Source organism: Acomys minous (assembly GCF_964271855.1).
Source record: "Acomys minous genome assembly, chromosome: 13".
NCBI lineage: Eukaryota > Metazoa > Chordata > Mammalia > Rodentia > Muridae > Acomys > Acomys minous.
Window position 1 is genome coordinate 82099234 of NC_140495.1, and position 23005 is coordinate 82122238.

General features: G+C 45.5%; 1 protein-coding gene across 1 annotated transcript in view; it reads right to left on the minus strand.

The window, feature by feature from the left end:
- The window catches only part of RFTN1 (raftlin, lipid raft linker 1), a 194539-nt gene that overhangs the window by 54410 nt on the left and 117124 nt on the right, over positions 1 to 23005 (minus strand). Inside the window, exons 5-6 of the mRNA XM_084753509.1 lie at positions 18995 to 19385; positions 5050 to 5253 (exon numbers count right to left, since the gene is read on the minus strand). Coding sequence (XP_084609635.1) covers positions 5050 to 5253; positions 18995 to 19385 — 595 coding nt within the window. The remainder of the gene's footprint in view (positions 1 to 5049; positions 5254 to 18994; positions 19386 to 23005) is intronic.

The window sequence follows — 23005 nt, forward strand, 5'->3', positions numbered from 1 at the left end:
TCTGAGAATTTCCTGTTTCAGTGTTGTGTAAACACTGCTCCCCAATTGTTTCTCGATATGTCAATAAAGCAGCTTATAGCCAATCATTGAACAGGGCGAGAGGATAGGGCGGGACTTCCTGGCAGCCAGGAGGAGCTAGAAGAGGAAGTAGGGGATTCAGCCTCGGGCTGAGGTCGAGAAGACAGAGAAAGGAGCTGGAGCAAGAAAGCGGAAAAAGTGCAAGTATCTCTGGGATGTTTGCGGCGAGGAAGCCAAATTAGCGTAGGGGGTTAAGAATAGAGTAGTATCTGCTCAGTTGTTACACTGTGAAGCTTATTAAAAAAAAATAGTATAACAGAGTCTCAATTATTTGGTTGAAAGCCAGGTTAAGAGAAAGAGAATTTTATAGAAATAACTTTAACACTTTGTCATACCAAGTAGGAACAGAACTTATATAGAATCTAAAGTTAAACGGAAAGCAGTTTCTTAATGAGCCACCGCAGCAGCAGTTTCTAAGGCAGGAGCTCACAGCTTCCTGACGAGACCTCCCCCCACAGTGCAAGGCCTCACACTGCGTTCAGAAAAAGAAAAATATGGAAACAAATGCCAGAGAGGTGGTTATTTTCTTTTAGAAGGCCCCTGCTAAGGGTGGGGGGAGGGGTGGGGAGAGTGGCTTTTTAACAAGCTTCTCAAGGTCAGACTTTCCTAACCAAGGCAGAAACCTAAATCCCATGCATGGAGAAGGGTTCTTGCTGGCCTGACTCCTGCAGACCAGAGGAGCAAACACTTGTGGACCCAATAACTTCCCAGAGTGGGGGAGGGGTCACGATCCAGTGAGGGAGGCAGGGAAAAAAAATGACCTTTCCTGGAAGCAGGAGCCAGAGACAGACTGAGAAGCCTCATGCATGGAAGCAGGGTGTAAGAAAGTAAAGACCTTAGGGACAGGATCTGAGATTAAAGAAGATTATTTCCTGTGTTTAAAAACGGAGGAAGGCACAGTGACACAGGGCTTCTGGATTCCGTTTGGGTTCCTTTCTCTTAGCATACAAACACGTTTTTCAGTGACGGTGTCAGTTTTGTACATCCTCTTTGGGAGAGGGCAGGATAAGACAGACTTGGAGAAGGAAGAGACTGAGAAGTTAGATGCTAAATTAAAGGCCATAGAACAAAAGTTGAAGGAATCTTTGGATGAAAACAGGAAACTTCCAGAGAATTCCAATCTGAAATTTACCATTTAACAGCAAAAGAGGTAGTTCCCGGTGAAGAAAACCTACAAAGGCTTCAAGAAATTGCAGAATGGTAGCCCACTGAGATGCCGGGTAGTGAGGCTTCAGCTATAGCCAACATGGTCGGACTGGACATTGTATGTGTATTGTCAAGGTTCAGTCACTGAGTGAAGGTGTATAGGCTGAAGTAGAGATACAGATCCTGTTTAGTATTGCCTTGGAACAAGGTCACACAGTGACTTGTGTGCTCCGTTTTACAGAGATTAGAGAGCTGATGTATACGCACCATGCCACAGTGTCATATGCAGCATTCCAATGGGTTTCTGCCTTAAATTCTGGAGAGCATGATTCTAAGGTTATGGTGACTGTCTTAGAGATGCCTTTGCAAATTGGGGCTGATGCTGCCTCAGCATGTGAAACATGTTACAGATATAACATAATCCTATATATAGGTCATACTATTATGAAAAGATCTAACAATAAATTTTAAAGGTGGTCATAAAACAGAAGGGGAATGTAGTATCTCCCAAGAATAGATTAATTGATGGTTTATTGATTTAAAAAAATTATTAAATGAGACAGGTAGCATACCTGCTAAGATACACTGGATTTTAGGAGAGATTGTTGAATTAGATCAGCATATAAAGGTCCTAATTCCAAAATGGAAGACAGGAAATGTGTTGTGTTTGGGAGGAGAGTATGCTCTTGTCTCAACAGAAAAAAAAAAAAAGCTATGTATTCCATCTAAATTAACGCAAATCATATATGACAGGGGGAGATCTCCTGACGATCTTGGCTGCATACAGAAGGAAAGAAATCAAGAAGACCAAACAGACAGTTAACATAATCTGCTGATCCCACTACATGGGAACAGCTCTGAGACTGACTGAGATATGAAAATATCTGCAGCCAGGACTTCACCTGTGTATGACTAGTAAGTCTTTGGCTACAAAATTCTCAGGACTTACCATGCCATTCTTCTAAATGGCATAGATAAAACTTATTTTAAAGTTTGGTCATACTGTCCAAACTAACTTTTATAGAAAAGCAAGTGCCTTACTTGCTCGAACAGAGAGCAGAGAATCATCTTTAACTGAACTGTGCTCACAGCACAGCCTGTACATACAAAAAATGTATAATGCCTTTGAAAGTTAATTTTTTACAAAGCAGAAGACCAGACACCAAAAGAGACAAGACAAACAGCCTTGGTGGTGCTACCTCACAGACGGCCTTAATAACTCTTTCCTCAAAAATCTGTGTCTAGGACAGTTTCAAAACAGCTAGCTAGACAGTCCGGCATTACAATCTGTTCCAGTCAGGACTTCAGTTAAGCTCTGAACTTTCTCAGCATTCAGAGACTGGACAGCAAACATTATAGCTAGCTTTCTTAAGACTGGGCAATATTCCAATTTTCTTGCCCTCTGACCCCCAAAGGAAAACTATGTCCCAAATCAACAGGAAGCAATTGAAGAATACTACACCCCATTTCCAAGATGGGGTAGATATTTTGGTCATTCTGTGGGTAATAGATGTTTGTTACTGTTTTAAAGGTGTTAGTTATAGGAATGATAAGTAAAAGGGTAGAGTATTAAATTTACTTTCAGGCCAAAGAGCACAAATAAGCCAAAAATCTTACATTGGTATAGAGCTTTGTATATTAATACAGATTTAAGATGATGGTTGGTTACAACATGCCAAAGTATTGTACCTATGTAGTTCTTTAAAATGCAATGCTTAGTTGTAGTCATTTTGAAAGCAACTATTATGAGCCGTTTAAAATAAGAAATGCATATTAGAAGCCAGACAAACTCTTGGTCATGTTAAATACTCGTTTAGCTAACTACAAAATTATGTTTCATAGATTGACAGATTTAAAAAATAGCTTAAAACAAATATTTCAGATAAGATAGATAGATGGTCTTCAAAAACCTCAGAGATCTACAGAATATTGCATTTAAAGATTTTATTAACTTTATGCTTTTCTGATAATGATACAGGTCTTCTCCTTGCAGTACCCCTGCTCTACTTCAAAGACCATCAAACACAACCTAGCCACTGGGTGAGAAAATGTCCTTGTGTCAATTACAGACAGAAAACTGTCCAGACTGGACAAATGGATGCTGAAGAGTTGACTGTCAAGCACTGCAAGGACAGTGCCCACTTGATAATTCCTGCTTCATAAAAAGCCTTTCAAATGTCCTGAGACAGAAGGAAGACGATGATGCTCCAAGGTTACAGAGAAATTTCTCTGTCATTTCTGTACTTTCGGAAGCTGCTTGCCTGCACTTCCTCCATATTTAGGTAATATTTATTCCTTCTTCACTCTCTGATGGGGTTGAAGACTAGATAGTTATAATCTCACAATTAAACTTAAATCTTTAGAATGATAGAAATGCATAGATTGAATACTTTATAATAGGGTGCCAGAAATACAAATGTAAATCTTACCTAATAGTTTTCATAATTGCTATTATTACATATAATTTGTTACTGTAAGAGGAAGTGCCTTTTATTAGACTAAACGGAGGGTGGGGTGGGGGGAGGTGTGGGCATAAGGTTATTGTGTAATTGAAATGCTGATTTCTGTATCCCCCATGTCTGGTTGCAATCCTTGTTCTGAGAATCTCCTGTCTAATATATAATATCTAGATATTATATAAACACTGCTTCCCCTGATATGCTAATAAAGCATCTTAGGGTCAATCACTAAGCAGGAGAGAGAATAGGTCTGGACTTCCTGCCAGCCAGGGGAGGAGGAGGAAGAGGAGGAAGCAGGGGATTCAGGCACAGGCAGAGGTCCAAGAGAGATCAGGAGAGAGTAGCTGGAGCAGGAAAGCAAAAAAGTACAAGTATGTCTGGGATGCATGCTGGGAGGAAGCCACGCTAGATTAGGGGGTTAAGAACTGAGTAATAAACGGCTCAGTTACTGTGCTACAAATCTTATTAAAAATAATATAATAGAGTCTCAATTATTTGTTTGATAGCCAGGCTAAGAGAGAAACAGAAACAATTTTGTAAAGATAACTTTTAACAGTCCTTCCCAGATAATATAGCATCCAAACTCCATTCCCAGCCCTGCTCATGCCCAAGAAGCTAAAACCATCAAACCTGCTGTAAATGCCCCATCAGGCTCTCCTGTGGTACACAAAAGTTTTGTGCCATATCTCACTTCTTTAGGAGTCCTCTGACTCACAACCCTGCCCATGCTGACATGCTTGCCCCATACCATAAAACTGCCTGTTTGTCTTGAAGACGACCCATCTCATTGCCATGTTGGCTCCAAACCCTTTCTTGGCTCAATACCTTTCCCCACTGTGGACAGACTTTCCTTCTTCTGCCTCAAAAGCTGACATCAGTTGTACTGTTTCATGCAGCAAAGCGCCAGAGACGAGCCCACTTCTGGATTAGGGTACTTAGGCAGTTGAGATTCAGAAAGCTTGAGTCTCAGCAACAGCTCACTGGAAGAAGGTGTTGCTGTTATTTCCTGTTGCCAGTTCCAAGGAGCTGCTATTGCTATTGCAGACTGTAATAGCATCTACAAACAAACTTCTGGCTGTGGCATAATCTAGGTGGGGAAATGAATGTCCCAGGGAGTCTTTTTTTTTTTTTTAAAAGCCTCCAAAAGCAACAAAGATAGAAGCTACCTTTGGTGAGGCAAAACCACCACCACCATAGGTTGCTTCCTGGAGAGTCTTACAAAACAAAGGATCTAGCCTGAGGTACGCTAATCGGAAATCAAATGCTGTGTGTTTATTGGCTATGCAGCTTTCTTGACAGAGGAGACTGGAAAGAAGAGCCAGGACCATGAGATGAAGAAGAAGAGAAGTTGTAACGCAAGCCGTACCACTGGCCATTCCAAGCTGGAAGACGGCGTTCACCAGCACACCGCCCTTCCGGAAATGGTCACTCATGTGCTCCAGCCAGCTGGCGTCCAGACTGCTCACTGTCTGGCCGTTCTTGGAGACCTGGAGAGGGATGGTGACGGGGTAGTACTGCCGACACTTCTGCTGGCTCTTCGGTCTGTTGAAAAAGGTGAAGATCTCCATTTCTGTTGGGATTTGTAAAAAGGATGGAAAGAGGTTAACTCACAGAAGGAATCTGCTAACCTGAGCTCAGTGCAATCTCCCCTGAGCCTGAGAATGGTGTTAGCTGTGAATCTCAGAGGCCACACTCTGCCAGGTAATAAAACCCCATTTCCAGCAGTAATTGAGGCCGCCTTCAAGGGACTAGGGCCTCGGACGTTGTGCTATGGATGGAGATTGCGTTGTTTTGTTTTATTTTAAGATACGGTCTCATGTACCCAGCCCAGGCTGGACTTCAGCTCGCTATGTAGTCGAGGAGGAGCCTCTGCTTAGCAGGTGCTGGGACTATAGGCTAATGTCACGGCACCCCGCTTATGTGGTTCTGGAAACCGAACCAACTGCATGCCTGTTAGGTAAGTGGTCTACTTCCCTAGCTGGGGCTAGGTTTTGAATCCAGAATATGGTAACTGTCAACTTGGAATTAATTTGCATTGTTAAGCATCTGGAAGAAGTGTATTTCTAGAAATGTGTACTAGTAAGTGGGAAGTAAATGTAAAAGCTAGTCTTGTGTGTGGGGGTGAGGGTGGGGGTGGTTCATAAAAAGAAAAACACTTCTCTAATTCCAGGAACCTTTTTACATCCCTAAATGTGCTATTTATAAACTGCAGGAGAGTTTCCTTGGGCCAAACCCATAATACTCAATCAAGTCCATTGATATGTAAAAATAAATATGTTCCTGTAAATGGGGGTCCCCGCCTGGAGTAGCAGGTCAGCTCAATCAGCCAGGCAGTCTCTGGGTGTGAGGCTTGGAGCTCTCCATTCTTTCATTTATAGCCCAGAAATCAATAGTTGCTACCACCCCGCCGCTGAGCTGCACCTGCTGTTCGTGCTGCCAGCCATAGTTAGCGGGAATTGCTGCCAGGAGCAAATACCTGGAATTTCAATATACACTGGGGAGTCTATTTTTGCACCATTCATTTAGTCAAGCTATCAGAGCTGGCCCAGCGTAGAAAAGCTTTTCTTCCGCAGGCTGGTTAGGCATATGCATTGGCTGCCAAAAGCATCTTCTGAGGTGATAAGGAAAATCCCCACCATCCTTCAAACAGAAAATCTGAAGGCCATAAGCCATGATTGGCATTAGGGAGAAGGACAAATCACGCATGTGCTCTGGGCATGGGACACCGGCATTTAAACTCTGGAATGTAAGCTCCCAGATTCAAGATTGTGCCATATAGGTGTTATCTAAGTACTAGCTGGTCTGTGTGGTTGTATATGTGCATATATGCATGCGCGCGCGCGCGCACACACACACACACACACACACACACACACACACACACGATGTTAGGTGTCTCCTTTTTTGCTTTTTGCCTATTGCCTTGAGATGTAGCCTCTCACTGAGCTTGCCATTCAGGCTAGCCTGCATGTGAACTCCCAGGCTCTGCCTGTCTCCACCCCTTAAGAGTTGGTTCACAGGCATGTGTAGCCACGCCTGGCTTGTATACATGGGTTCTGGGGAGTCAAACTCAAGCCCTTACGTTTGTACAGCAAGCACTCTTTTTTTTTTTTTTAAGATTTTTGTTTGTTTATTACATATACACTGTTCTGTCTGTACACTTGCACACCAGAAGAGGGCACCAGATCTCATTTTACATGGTTATGAGCCATCATGTGATTGCTGGGAATTGAACTCAGGAACTCTGGAAGAGCAGCCAATGCTCTTAACTGCTGAGCCATCTCTCCAGTCCCACAGCAAGTACACTTATCTAGGGATCCAACCCCACATACCATTGATCTTTTTAAAAACTGGCTCTATCCTTTATTTACAAGGATTTTAAAGGAGAGCTTGACGTAGAGCAAACCATTCCTGCTTGCTACACTGGGCCAGGAGGTAACAGCAACAATCAGCTTCATTCCATAACACCTGAGTTTCTCATGTAGGCGCTGCAGTCTAGAACAAATGAAATCTCCCAGCCCCATCTGGTCAAGCACCGGTAAAGTCCAGTTATTACCAACAGCTGAGCTGACAGGGAGTTTCATCCAGCTTTTGCATGTAACAGAAGGAGCATTGCTTTTGGAAACTGCCAACTGAACTGTAGGCAGCAAATGCAGCCGCGTCATTAAGCCCAACCCAACTACCTTTCAGCCCATCTGCCTGACCAAAGATGTCATATCGATCCCAGAAAGGATTTCACACAAGAAATTAGGTCCCAGTGCCTACAGATGGAATCACCACACTATGCCTTAATGATGAAGTGCAAAGTTTAAGAATTGATTGACAGCCTTTCAGCAGGAGATACCAAGTAAGACAGGTGCGACTGCAGCATAGAAGACAATTTTACTTCAGAGAACCAAACCCAATAATGAATACAAAGTTGGCTGCTGCTGAAAAATAAAGCAGAAGAGGATGGTACCACTGGACAGACAGTAAGTCAACAAACATGGAGATGCGGCCCCTACCTGCATCCACAGGAAGTTCAGCAGCTACCTGGACACTTCAGCCCAGGCCCTATGAGTAATTCTCAAGGGGACTGTGCATGCCTGTGTGGATTGTGCCAGAGGGCAAGCCTATGTTTCAGTTTGTTATGCCCAATAATTGCTAAGGAAACATGACATTTGCCTTCTTGGATAGGAAAGGGCATAGTGTTCAGCTCCTTCCAGTGAATAGAGAAGCGTTTGCATTTTGCTGTCTTGAGAATTTCTGTCACCTCCCACAGTGTGATAACTTTTTGAGTGTCCAGTCTTTCAGCCCTAAGGCTGGGTAGTCATGCCAACTATAGACCTTGATCAAAGCAAACCAGCTGAAAAGACACCAAAGAACAGAGGCGGGACTAGACCTTGGAAATATGGAACCTCAGCTTTAGAACATGAATAAGCAGCTTCAACTGAGAAAAAAGGCAAGTGCAAAGCTCAGGACGACCACACTGTACCTTCTGAAGACGAACAAGCAGCAGCTCCAGAGATGGAAGGTGGATGTGATGAAGACAATGGAGTTAATGGAGGTGATGAAGAAGATGAGGATGACAATGAAAAAGGTGAAGAAAATCTTCCAGCAAACGTAAAAAAGAAATAACACTACCTCAGTGGATTTCCCCCAATAAACAGAAGATGACAACCATCTATTCCAGATGATTTTGTGGACCCTGTCACTGCAGAAGGACCTGCTGGTCTAGGACAGCTGGTGACTGAACAGCAACCCCTGAGTACAGGAGGAAGGGAAAATAAAGCAGAAGAGGGCACATAGTGAATGAAGTCAGTGTGCATATAAACACGCATGGAGATGCGGCCCTTACCTGGACCCACAGGAAGTTCAGCAGCTACCTGACCTCTTCAGCCCATGCCCTGTGAGTGATTCTCCAGCGTACTGTGCAGGCCTGTGTGGACCCTGCCACTGAGAGCAAGGCTACGTTTTAGTTCGTTACCCCCAGATAATCCCAGAGGAGAAATGACAGCTTCCTTCTTGGATGGGAAAGGTCATACTATTCAGCTCCTTCTAGTGAATAGAGAATCACCTGCACTTCGCTATCTTGAACTTTTCTGTCACCTTCCCCAGTGTGATAACTTTTTGAGTGCCCAGCCTTTCAGCCCTAAGGCTGGTATTCCTGCCCAAACTACAGACCTTGATCAAAGCAAACCAGCTGAAAAGACCCCAAAGAGCCGAGGCGGGACTAGACCTTGGAAATATGGAACCACGGTTTTAAAACATGAAGCAGCAGCTCCAGCTGAGAAAAAACTGCAAGCGCACAGCAGCCTGCAAAGCTCAGGATGCCCACACTGCACCCTCTGAAGATGAACACGAAGGAGCTCCAGAGATGGAAGGTGGATATGTGAAGACGTGGAGTTGATGGAGGTGATGGAGATGCAAATGACAATGAAGATGGTGAAGAAAATCTTCCAGCAAACTTAAAAAGGACCTAACCCTACCTCAAGGGATTTCCCCCTTGTAAACAGACGACAGCCATCGATTCCAGCTGATTTTATAGACCCTGTCCCTGCAGAAGGACCTGCTGGTCTAGAACAACCAGCTACTGAACAGCTCGCCCCAAGTACGGGAGAAAGGAAAATAGCAGAAGAGGGTAGTGCTTGGACACACGGTGAATGAAGTCTGTGTGTGTATAAACACGGGTGGAGATGTGGCCACTATCTGGACGCACAGGAAGTTCAGCAGCTACCTGACCTCTTCAGCCCAGGCCCCGTGAGTGTGATTCTCCAGTGGACTGTGTGGATTGTCCCACCGAGTGCAAGGCTGTGTTTCAGTTGTTGAGCCAGATACTGCAGAGGAGAAATGACTACTATGTCTTAGATGGGAAAGGTCATACTGCTCAGCTCCTTGCAGTGAAGAGAGAATCATTTGCACTTCGCTATCTTGAACTTTTCTGTTACCTCCCCCGGTGTGCTAACTTTTTGAGTGCCCAGCCTTTCAGCCCTAAGGCTGGTATTCCTGCCCAAACTACACACCTTGATCAAAGCAAACCAGCTGAAAAGACCCCAAAGAGCAGAGGTGGGACTAGACCTTGGAAATATGGAACCACAGCTTTGGAACATGAATAAGCAGCTTCAACTGAGAAAAAAGGCAAGTGCAAAGCTCAGGACGACCACACTGTACCTTCTGAAGACGAACAAGCAGCAGCTCCAGAGATGGAAGATGGATGTGACAATGGAGTTGATGAAGATGAAGAAAATCTTCAAGCAAACTTAAAAGGACCTAACCCTACCTCAAGACGACAGCCATTGATTCCAGTTGATTTTATGGACCCTGTCACTGCAGAAGGACCTGCTGGTCTAGGACAGCTGGTAACTGAACAGCTTGCCCCAAGTACAGGAGGAAGATTAAGCCCCAAGTACAGGAAAATTAAGCAGAAGAGGGTAGTGCTGGACACACAGTGAATGAAGTCTGTGTGCATATAAACACACGTGGAGATGTGGCCACTATCTGGACGCACAGGAAGTTCAGCAGCTACCTGCCCTCTTCAGCCCAGGCCCCGTGAGTGTGCTTCTCCAGCAGAACGGCAGGCCTGTGTGCACTGTGCCATTGAAGGCAAGGCTGTGTTTCAGTTTTTATACCAGACAATCGCAGAGGAGAAATGACAACTGCTGAGAGAACAGGAACAGCGGTCATCAAACCTCGGGAAGCCCGGACCACATATTTTGAAGATGAAGAAATAGCCCTAGGTTATTCTGACTGGGACAAGTATTTGAAAGAGGCTGCGTCTGTAAGTGCTGCTTCAGAATAATTCAGAAGACTCCACCAACTAAGGAATTCCACGCTGGTGTGACATGGGAAGCCCGCGACCCTCACGGTATTGCTTCAGTGTGTGTTGCTCCCATTAGTAAATTACGGGAGCGAGCTGACATTTATGACTGGATGGTAGTGACAGTAAGAATGTTTTTTGGACACTTGTTGATTCTTCAGACATTCAGCCTTTTGGGATATGTGAACAAGATTACTTCCTCCTCCGCTGGGGTACCGAATGCATATTTCATCATGGTCCATGTCCTTACAACAGACACTAACGGCATCTGAACTGGCACCTGCAGTGTTCTTTAAGAAGGATCCACCACCACCACCACTACCCCTAAGTAATTTTAAAGTTGGGTTGAAGATTGAAGCTCTCCATAGGAGAAAAAAATCCATCTATGATCTGTCCTGCCACAGTTGGAGCTGTCAAAGGTGATCAAATTCATACTACTTTTGATGGATGGAGTGGAACATCTTATTATTGGTGCAAATATGAATCCCAGGACATCTTCCCAGTTGGATGGTGTTGCCTCACAGGAGATGTACTGCAACCACCAGGAAAAAATGAGATTATTTTTATAACAATTGAAAGCAACACTGACATCGCTGATGATGGCTTAACCATAGACTCTGAACTTGAGGACTCTGAGGACAGCTTTGAGGAACAATCCCTATGTGCTGAGAGAAAATGCTAGTGCACAGCAGTCAGCAAACCAGACCTCACTTTGTGAAGATGAGGAAATAGCCCTAGCTTCATGTAATACAGCTGTTCCTGACCCCAGTGTCCTGAAACAAGGCTTCTGTTGGGGCACTTCAACCTGGCCGGTGATTGAAGTGCTACAGCTAAGGAGACGTACAGACCCTCACTTAGCAGCCCCCTCGCCAACTTCTTCAGGCAGCATGAAAGGGACGGAAGACCCTGCCACTACTAAAGGGGGAACTGGTGGTGGAATATACGAGGCTGAAACTAGGACCAGCATTAAAACTATGCTCCTACATTGAAAAACTTAAAGAAGTGAGATGTAATTAAAAATATGCAAACTTACTTTAGAGATAATTCTCAGGTAAACAAAAACATTTTACTTTAAGAGCAGTTTTCTTATCAGTTCTTATTTCATAGAAGGCTTTGTTAAATGTTTTAGTAAAATTGTTCAACTATCACGATAGTATATTCTTACGCTTTAAATACCATTTAATATGTTTCAATAAGCATAATTAAAACTGGCTATTCATTATGTCTTTGGTTATATTTATTGTGTTTACTAGTGTGCTTTCTGTAGCAAACAGAAAAACCTTTTATTTGAATCAATCTTTGTATCTAGAACCAAACAGTTAAACCCCAGAGGGGAAGATACCAGCAACTTAACCTCAATTATAAAAACATGAGACTTTTTCTTCAAAAAAGATTTTAAAGATGCACTTAAGCTCTCCTCTCCATCTCATTTATTTTATATATCTGATTTTACAGTGTTTTGTTCATGACCTACTACTACTACTACTAGAAAGGGAAGAGCCATATAAATTATTTTCCTTTCAGTGCCCTTGGTGTTGTATTTTCTCATACTAAAGGGGAAAAGGCAAGTTTATGAGCTTACATAAAGTAGTCTAATCTTTTTTCCAGGTTTAAAAAATTTGTGTTGTTTTTGTTTATTATTCATATGGATACTTTAGCCTATTTATATACTGTATCTCTGAGAATACACAAGTGACTATTTAAATTTAATACAGCACTTTACGGTGCCACAGAGGTAATAAAGAACTCTATATAGATGTTGATTCCATAAAAGGTATGTACATCATTTTGTTATCACCAGTACCTCTCAAGCTTATTATTCGGGTGATAAGAAACTCTCCACAGATCGGAAGCTCTTTACCCTATGCGATATTTCTAATTAATTTTCTTAGTTCTGAGCCATCAATTCTGCTACATTTTGAAAGATACATTAATTCTGGCATTGGGGCTTTATTTTTATGAATGGGAGCTTTCAATGGGAAAAGGTGCTGCGTGTTAACACTTTATATAGCGGTATAATGCATACGAGCTGTGAGAATCAGTTACACATGTGTTAGGGTTTTGTTCTAAATGCCACCAAAATGTCCACCAGGACAAGAATGCACATTTTTTTCTTTCGAATACCAAATGTGCTTTAGACAACAAAGCAAGTGTATAAAAGATTAATTTACCTATGCCATTTCTGATACAACTATATTCGTACTTAAATTTGATCTTCTTCAAAATTGTATGGAGATGCTACATCCAGTGGCATGGGGTTTGTATGATGATGCTACGTCCAGTTGCATGGTCCTCAGGTGTTTATACTTTTTTATAATCTTCAAATTTTAAGACTATAATAAGGTTAAATAACCACAGCAAGAATGGGTGATTCAAGAAAGTTTGTGATGCGAGGAAACAAGCAAAGGGTAGAGGTTGGGGGACAGCTGGTCTGATAGTCTGATCTGGGGGGTCTTTGGGTCTTTCTAAGTAGATCCCCCAAGATTTCCATGAGAGTAGTTGATGCTGCTGTAATATAGATCATATAGGCTAATTGTCATGGGTTGTGTGAGCTCACTGAGAAGCTGGTTCTTGAAGTGGGTCTGCCTGCCCCCATCTCAAACCCAAGCACGTTTGTGTCAAGTGTCCTCCAACACTTGTATGGGAACGGGATCTCCCCCTAGCATAGTGACCCGGAGGAAAGACCAGCAATGCAGCTCAAGAGTACAATCACTATCCATTGAGGGTAGCCAGAGTGCAAACTGTTATCAACAGATGTTACTGTTGTTTATCTGGTGATAAGAAAGTGCCCACAGCAAGAATCAGAAGCCAGGTCAGCCATGGGAAGCTAATCCACTGAGAGGAAGCTCAGTTGCAATTATGGCCGCCTGCCTCTACGTCCTCCATCACTTTCTGCTGGATGTTGTTAAGTACCTGGTTTCATCAGGCTTTGCTGTCTGTTTACCTACGTACTTACCTATCTATCATCTATTTGCTGTTTATTCTTTACTTTGGCTTGCCGCATACTTAGTAAACCCACTCATTAAAAACCAAAATTGTGGCTATCACAGAACATTCTGCAGATGCTACAGCCCAAGGAGTAATGCAGCAAAGAGGGAGATCAGGGGTGCAAGTGAGGAGAGGAAGCAAATGAAGGTCACGTGGATGAGCAGTTACTACAGCCGGGGCCTCGTCTGGGACCCAGGGCCGTGGGGAAGACCTCACCTCAGCTGCCTCCACGAAGGACATGACAAGCGAGGTACCCAACTGCTCAGAATGAAAGTCACCCCTGAAGCACTCGTAGCCAGAACTGTCCCCAGGGTTGGTCCAGCGCATAGGCCCTCCGGGCGGTCCCAGTTAAGAACAAATGCAACAGGAGTAAGAACTCAGAGCTGCTGAGCGGGGAGAAGGAAGTGAGAATTTGGTTGTGGCCACACCTGGTAGCACTTGAACACACAGAACGACCATCCTCACTCAGGTGCTGCGATAAAAATACCCTTCTCCCCAGTGCATAACGGAACAGAAAAGGGGCAAGGCTGAAATAAGAAGTGAGGATGCTGGGGTGGGGGGAGGGAAGGGAGGACTTCTGGACAAGGGAGGAGTCTGGGGTGGGGGAGGGAAGGGCCAGGAGCATCTGCTTTCCAGGCTCTGTCCCCAGGAGGCACAACTGAAGCCAGGAAAAGAAAGACATTTTTTCAGGAAGGAGAGAGGAATGCTATGAGGAGCCACAGAAGTATTAGCAGTAATGAGTTTTTGGAGAGACCTGAGCTCAGATACACAACCACTCAAGGCGGAAACCAGCCAAGAGAAACAATCCAAAAAAAATGATGCACTTTGATGCTCTCGTGTCTCCCAAACTACAACACACTTCATCTGTGAGCAGGGAGCACGGATGCTGAAGAGGAGCCCCAAGTTAGTTTACATTTTCTCAGCTGCTCTATAACTCTACCCTGACCCCAGCTGGAACCATTTTCCAGGGGTGGGAAAGTCCCAGAGGGAGGCATTGTTTCTGAGAATGGCTGAAGGGCCAGGCTGGCAGAGCACCCAAAGTGCATCAGACTGTCTTCTTGCCTTGTCCCCTTCCCTGTGACATGGGGACTCACATTTCATTTAGAATCCTTATGCCTTCCAAGGTCCCTGTAGTGTGGTTGGGGCCTCACATATTTGTGACTGACCTGAGTGAGATAAAAGAAGAACATGGAGACTCCGGGCAGGGGACTGGCCAAGCACAGCTAGGCTGATGTTTGCTGCCATGCTATAGGAAAGCGGGCAAAGAAAACGTATGCAGTTCTGAGTCCCACAGCAGGGCCAGGGTGTTGAGCCATAGTGCAGATGGAAGCCTGCAGCTTGTCTGCAGTTATGGAACCAGAGAGCTGGGGCTTGTAAATGACCCACAGGGGCTGGTCAAGTGATGGGCAGGGGGAACTAAGATGAAAAACTTCCATGAGGCAGGGCTATTGTAGTGAAAGTTTTGGTGTCAACATGTTTTGTTTTAATCCTGGGGTGGGGGGATATAGGATTGCATTAGATTGTCCACAGCAACAGACTGTTTGCCTTGCGCAGTCTTAGAAAGATCTTTGCCAGTTGTGGATAGTTTAATTCTGGGGGACTCTTAGGAGGATATAAATGCCAGAGCCCAGAGAAGGGTTGGGGGCTGGAAAAAAAGAAGGCGGCTGCTGTTCCTCTCTGCCACTCCTGGTTGCTTTGACTAGAAGTTGTTGTTGGAGATACTGTGAAACAAAGATTGGACTTGCCCCAAGGAACCCAACAACCCTAGGCAGCAGGAAGTAGCTAAAGAGAACCACGCCCCCTCCCCCCACTAGCCTTTCTATCCTACCTGGTGTTGAAGGATGGAAGGGATAAGAGGTGGAGAAGGGAGGAAGAGGCCTAAGAAACCAAATAAAATAGATAAAAAAAAAAGAATAAGCGCCAGCAGTGCTGTGGTAGGAAGGCTCCACCGAGCCTCTGGGTCTGCAGAAGGCTGCTTCACACTTCTCTTAGGCATGGATGCCAGCACAGGACACCTCTCGGCCAGTGTGAGGGCACATGGCGTAACAGCAAAGGAAAGAGACCAGTGCATTCAAAGCAACAAACCCACAGGCACTAAGGCAGATCCAGATGTAGGCACAATAAAATACTCCCACCATACCTGAAGTCCACAGGAGGGGCTGGGCCTGGCAGGGTCAAGTGTATCTCTCGGATTCCAAGCCAGTGAGTAGTAGAGCCCAGATTCTCTCAAGCACTGACCTCATGCCCAAATCTAGTAAGAGGTTAATTTACTAGACTACAAAGTAGATACTGATGGGTCACAGAAGAGGGCACCAGGTCTCCTTGTAGATGGTTCTGAGCCACCATGTGGTTGCTGGGAATTGAACTCAGGACCTTTGGAAGAACAGACAGTGCTCTTAATCTCTGAGCCATCTCTGCAGCCCAGACACACTTATTCAGTGAGAGACTAGAAAGGTGGCCGCAAGGGGCACAGTGGAAGAGGCAGAATGCCAAGGTCTAACTGCCCTGTGAGCTCAGAGAAGGAAAACACAGAGCAGAAAAGCTCCAGGCCTCAAGCTGGCTGCCTAGGGGCCACTGCATACAGTCCTCTCAGGGACAAAGGTGACTGTCACCTCAACCCCACTCTGGCTGGCACACCCAGGTGGTTCTTGCTTCTTGAGCAAAGGGGTTGCAAGGGGTACTTGGGCTATATTGCACAGGGACTGCATATCCACAAGAAGTCCCCAGACAAGAAATCCAAGTCAATGAACAAGAAGAGCAAACAGGGTGTAACTCGTGGACCAATGAAAAGATGGAGTCAGCCCAACTCCTCTCCCTGGAGCTCCTGAAAGCCCACTGTGAACTGTATCTGACTGAATCCACTCCTAGCTGCCTCCTCCACAGGAAACAAATTAAGAGAGGAAGAGGACAGGCAAGAAGGGAGGTACCCTTTGGATCCTTTTTCAGTTGTCTTGCTGTGATTGCTCGCCTGGCAGAGGCCTGAACAACCCCCTTAGGGTGGGGTGGGCTGAGAGAAAGGCAAGCGGAGAGCCGAGCAAGGTAGAGGATAGTGAGGCTGGAATTGGTGTTGTGTGAGTGTTTCCAGGGCGGGGCAGTGAACAGACAGCCCAGGGAAGGAAACATCTCACCTTCCTAGGAAAAGGCTCAGGGGAGAAGCTGGTCAGGGGAGGATACCCTCAGATGTCCAGCCTTCAGGAAGGGGACTTACTTTCCTTATCTGTGAGCTGGGAGCCACAGTAGCTTCTCCTGTCAAAATTATGGTAAAAAAACAAAACAAAACAAAACAAAACAAAAAAAACAATTGTGATAACACCTGGGGGAAACTGGACCCAAGCCCCTAGCCTGTCACCAGCTGGAAACCCATTCCCCACTCAGAGTTGGGCTTAGGCCTCCATGACACATTAACCCATCATTTCCCAAAGGATTTGAGTGTGCAGAAGAGGAAGGACATGGACCTGAGGAAATAGTGCAGGCCAGGGCACTGTGGGTGTGAGGGGAGAGGTTCCAACATTCAGCCATTGGAGATCCTGGGCAATGGAGCGGTAAGGAGGCACAGAATGGAAACATGGTATTGGACATCTGAGAAGAGTTCTAGGAAACGCCTCTCCAGGCCAAGAGTCAAACAGAAAGCAAAATGTCTTGAGGTCTAGGAGAACCATGGGTCCTGGAATACAGATCTGCACGCCTCACAGACTCTAAGGATTAACTGCCTCCTTTCTCCTTAAAGCCAGGACTGGGGGGGGGGGGGCAGGGGGACACTGTGGAGCCAGGGCCTGAATAACGGCTCACATGGGGACGTCTTTAGCATTGAACTTTTTCACAAGAAGCTGCTTGTCCCTTTATAGAAGTTAGTGGTGTGTATCTGGACGAGACTACCACCCAGCTGGAAGGTGCACACAGAGCGTTTCTTAGTCATGGTGCTGTTTGCCTTCCACGGCTCCTATCTCTTGCTCCTGGGCTTCACACCTGACCTGGGTTCCTCATGTTCCACATGGTTCCATAGACACCTTCCTCAGAATTCAGGATGTACAGCCTCCAGCTCCAAGATATAGCTTTCCAGAAGCCTTACACCAGATCTAAACCTGAACTACCAACGGGTGGGATGAAAGACGTCATATGAATAGCTCTAAACCAAGGATCAAGGTCTGGAATAAGTGGCAGCTCTATTATATCTCAGAATTGAGACAGCCCTCCCCCATCTCTGCTTCAAAGCAATCTTGCAATTAGATCTCAGATCTGACCGTCCCATAATTTTCTTCTCAAGAAGTACTTGACATAGCAATAAATAAATAAAACCTTTCACTGTTTCCTACTCTCCAGGAACCCTTATCACTTGCAAGAGGCCGATTTCAAGCACTAGCTAATACATAGCAGAAATGGTCATTGGGGACATGACAGAGAAAGATCTGAGCAGATGTCCTCATGAGGCTTTGTGGGTATTCTACTGTTAGGCAACTAACTCATGGTCACCTTCCAAAAGCCAAAGAGGCTCTAGTGCTAACATAAATGCCACACTCGATGGATGGGATTACCAGGCAAAAGTAGAGAAAGGGAAATTATGAAAACTACAGAAGGCTTTGGGAAATCCTTTCATTCTATAAAGCTGGAATACCAAGCAGAGAGGTATCCTAGATGCTGTCAGCCCCATGGGCAGCTCTACGCCAGATGTGCCAGCTCCCAGCAGGAATTGGTAAGAGAGATACCTGAATCATAAGACTGGATGAAAAACAGAGAGATGGTCCTTTTAAAAGATAGCACAGAAGCCAGGTACAGTGATGCATGTCTGAAATCCCAGCCCTCCAGGGCAGAGGCAGGTGGATCTCTATATGAGTTTAAGGCTAGCCTGGACTGCAGAGCAAATCCAGGACAAGAGAAACCCTGTCTTGAAGAAAAAAAGATGGCCCAGAGCCTGGTGATCTGGAAGCATTAATGAATGTCTGTTATGGCTGTGTTGGTATGTGAAGTCATCAACGCAATGGCCATTAGCACTGATGCAGAAGCCCCACACTGATGGCCTCTGCCTGGCAGAGCATTTTCTCCATAGTGCCCTTATGTCAACTGGACGCGCTTCATGCAAGCCGGATGCTCCCATCCTAGCAAGCAGAACCACTACTTTTGCACAGTACGCCCTCCACAGCTGTCTCACTCCTTTGTTCGGGTAGAATCAGAAGTAGAATGTCCTAGCTCATTGGAGAGTGGGTCACAAACAATGCCTCTGTGAGGGTGGAGAAGTTCCTGCCAACACAGGGGCACTCAGGGAGACTGTTTCATCTAAAAGCCACTTCTGGAGTCCCTGCAAGTCAGTGTCATTGGGCTCTGCTCTGGCCACGATCCATAATTTCAGTAGGCAAGTAGCTGTGTGCAGCCTAGATAGCCACTTGATAAGCTTTCTCCTGTTTGATGTGCTGCTGTGTCTACGTGCTAATTCTGTTGCTCTTTCCCTAGGAGGCCCTGGGGGAATCAAAAAAAAAAAAAAAGCTGTTAGCCTCTCTTTAAGCAGGTCAAAACTCCTGGCGCTGACACTTACTCCCCGAGAGCTGCTCTTCGTGCCCATTTGAGGGGTCACCCTCTGGTCCATCCAGTGCTGGGCTCAACCCCCGCAGTGGAAGCTCGCCAGCCTCTATCTCTTCAGAGGGAGAGGGAATGCCTGGCTGCTGCGTCCTGGGCACCTGCCCTGTGGATCCTGGGTTGGGCTCTGATCTTCGGTTCACTCCTGCAGTGGCAGCATCCATCAGTGCAGCCTTTGGGGTATCATTTTCCAAGGATGCGTGGTCCCCAAAGGTACGTTTCACATCCTTGGCATCCGCAACACTGTTGGCAGTAGGCACAGAGTGGCTGCTGCCTGCTGCGTTCACAGAGGACTGGTACTGAGGTATCACACTGACGAACTTCAAGCCCCGACTTGCGGCCTCCTGGACCTGGGAGACAAAGGAAACAAAGGACATTTTGTAAATAGGACACAAGCATGGCCGCTCACTGAGACTTCTATGCATTCTCAGTGTGAACACCAGGCTGCAGAGTCCTGGAGGGACAAGTCAGATCTGCTGGGTGGCGTCACTGTTGGAAAAATTAAGCATCTGAGCATTTACTAAAGTCTTCCCTTGCCCCCCCCCCCGTGTGTGTGTGTGTGTGTGTGTGTGTGTGTGTCTGTGTGTCTGTGTGTCTGTGTGTGTGTATGCCATGTTACACATAGTTGTGAGCTGCCTGACATAGAGGCTGGGATCTGAACTCACGCCTTCTGCAACACCACCAAGTACACTTTCTAATTTTTGAGACAGGGTGTCACTATGTAGCCTCAGCTTGCCTTGCACTAAAGAGCTGACTGGGCCTGCCTCTGTAGTGCTAGGATAACAGAACAGAGCCATACTGGCCTTTTTTCCCATGTGGTGTGTGTATGTGTGGGTACGGGTGTGGGTGTACATGTGGGTACGCATACATATGTGTGCAGTGGTCAGTATCAAGTGTCTTTCCTCAATTGCTTTCCACCTCTTTTTTTTTTTTTTTGAAATACAATCTCTCAATGAACCTCATCTATTTGTCTAGGCTGATTGACCAATGAGCTTTATTGGTCCACAGCTCCAGGGACCCCACCCATGTCTCCCCAGCGCCCAGCATGTGTTGTCATTTTCAGTATTTAACCTGGGTTCTGGGGATCCAAAGCCAGGTTCTCATGCCTTTCAAAAAGGCACTCTACCCGCTGAGCAGGTCCCCTATCCGTCTGGTTTCATGTTTCACGAGTCTGCTTAGAGGCTCTGACAGAATAAGCTCTCGAAGTCAGCAACCATCTAGTCATTCTCCACGTGCTGATCAGTGCTAGAGACGCTGAGGCAGGAAGATTACAAATTTGAGTCCAACCTGGATTACACAGAGTTTTCACGGCTAGCCTAGGATACATGGCGAGTCACTGTCTCTAAAACACACACACATACCCACACACACACAAACACACACACACACACACACAGTGGGAAAGGTGTAGACAAGAGGGAGAGGGGGGAGGGAGAGGGAGAGAGAGAGAGATCAGGACTGTAAGTATTATATAATAGGACTGAAGTACAAATTATGGCAAAACTGAAGGATATCTTCCTAAAAGCATTAAAACATGTTTTTGTTTGTTTTATAATATTATATACTTCATAAAACCTACTCGAGGACCAAATCTGCAGGAGGCTTTGAAGATGAATACAATTTTACCACACATTTGAAGGAAAGAGAGGTGGAAATAAAAAGTATCTAGAGCAAAGGTTTGAATATGGTTAACAGCTTGATGTACTACAGAAACTTCTAGAAAATTTTTCTGGGACATGACATGAGGAGCCAAGGGTACCCAGACACAAGGCTGGAAGCCCGCATGCCTTTAGACAATAGGCCTGCAGCAGAGGCTCTAGCACCTGTATGCAGCGGCTCATCCCAGACGTTCCCACCTTGGTAACTTTGGGAGCAAAGGGGGTAGAGTCTATGAGGCAAAGTACAAGATTTCTTCAAAGCCATCTTTTATCTCAAACATCAGTGTGAATTTAATGTGCCATGGCATGGTACTACAAAGCATGTAACCCTTTCAGACATTGCTGAAGTTAAATGTGTCCTCCACCCCGAGTGATCCAGGGACTCCACCTCCTGGGACAACGAGGCATCTCCGTGTGTGACTGCCTGCAGCTCAGCTCCTGTTCTTCAGGTGGGCTCCTCTGGAGTGAGGAGGTTGAGGGTACTGACTTGTCAAGGGTTTGCCACAAGCTGTCAAACTGTTCACCAGAAAGAGTAACAAACCCTCTTTAGCCAGAAGATCAATATGAGAGGGGGGAGGGGGAGACAGCACTCAGTAGTTAAGAGCACATCCTGCACTTGCAGAGGACCCATGCTCAGTTCCTAGCACCTATGTCTGATACTTCTCAACAGTCTGTAACTCTAGCTTCAGGGGATGTGCTGCCCCCTTGTGGCCTCCACAGGTACCTGCACTCATAAGTGCACGCGTGTGTGCGCGCGCGCACACACACACACACACACACAGAGAGAGAGAGAGAGAGAGAGAGAGAGAGAGAGAGAGAGAGAGAGAGAGAGAGAGAGATGCATAATTTAAAACAAAATAGAACATTTTATTTAGAAAGGATAAGTATTTGTCTAGATCCTACGATCCCTGATCTCCTGGTGTTTGCCCTCCCCTGGTACAGACACTTTGATTTCTCTTTCTCAGAAAGACATCTGACCAAGTGTACGGCTAACCAGAGTCCTGTCTGTTTCTCATTCATTTGTTTATTCAACACCTTTACAGAACAAGTCTCAAACACACACTAATGGCAGGCATTGTTGGTATCAATCAGGGTTCATCCAGGGCCACCAGCTCTCCTCAGCCTCACTCTCCTGGGTGACTCTAGCCATGTAGTTTCAACACTGATCATGCTAATTATTCCTACATTTGTGCCCTTAGTCTTGACTGTCCTTGTAAGTTCTGACCAATACAGCCAATGAGCGCAGCTGCTGGACCACCACCCACTTTGCCTCTGAATCTGGAGATATAGCTCTCTCCTTCCTCAGCTCCTCCCTTTCCTACCTACCTACAAATATATTCAGCCACATCTTGCCAGATTCATCCCTCCCCACGCTGTATATGGTCAAGGTCGCCTTAATCCAACTTTACAGCTGGATGCCAAGAGGACTTCATGCCTTGCCACAGGCTCCAGAAGCCTGAGGTCAAATCAATATGAAAGAGAACTTGTGAGTAATCTGGTCACCCCAGTTGTGGAGCTCCCAGACTCTCACATGCACAATCACAACCGTAATGAGGCAAAACAGCAATTAACACTGTATAACTCTTCTACAGAATGCATCTGCATGCATTCTATTAGGCCCCCAAACAATTCCTTACAGCACAGGAAACCTGTCACATTTCCCAGAGCTCAGAAGCAAAGCTGAACTCATCCTGAATGCTTTGAACCTGGACTGAAAGTCTTTCTCCAACACAGCACAGCCTCTGCTGAGCTGCCCACGGCACACCAACCTCACTTCACATACACTTGGAAACCGCCCCATCCTCACTTCTCCTGCCTTTAGACTTCCGGGTAGGTATCGAGCTAAGTACTGTGATTTGAACAGAGCCAAGACTTAACCCAACACTTTGTATCATGTTAGAACAGACTCCATGGTAACGGAATCAGGATGTCAGAGAAAAGGTGTCTTTTTTGAAATTTAGTTCTATATAATAAAAGTCTCATCTCATTGGGGAAAAAAAATCAACTTTGGTTACATAGTCAAGGAATCACTTTTGTTACACACACACACACACACACACACACACACACACACACACACACACACCATTCCCAGATCTGAGATGAAGTTCCATTTTAAAATGGGTACCTGTATTTTAGCATACATATAGACCAGCTACAGTGAAACCAGTGAGAATTGGGACATGGGTCAGGTTTCCTTTGTAAGTCATAATAGCTGTGCATAGCATGAGAAAGAGAGAGAGACACAAAGCCTCTGCTCAGACATGAGATAGATGGGGACAGGCCATTTGGCACCAAGGGCAAAAGTCAGA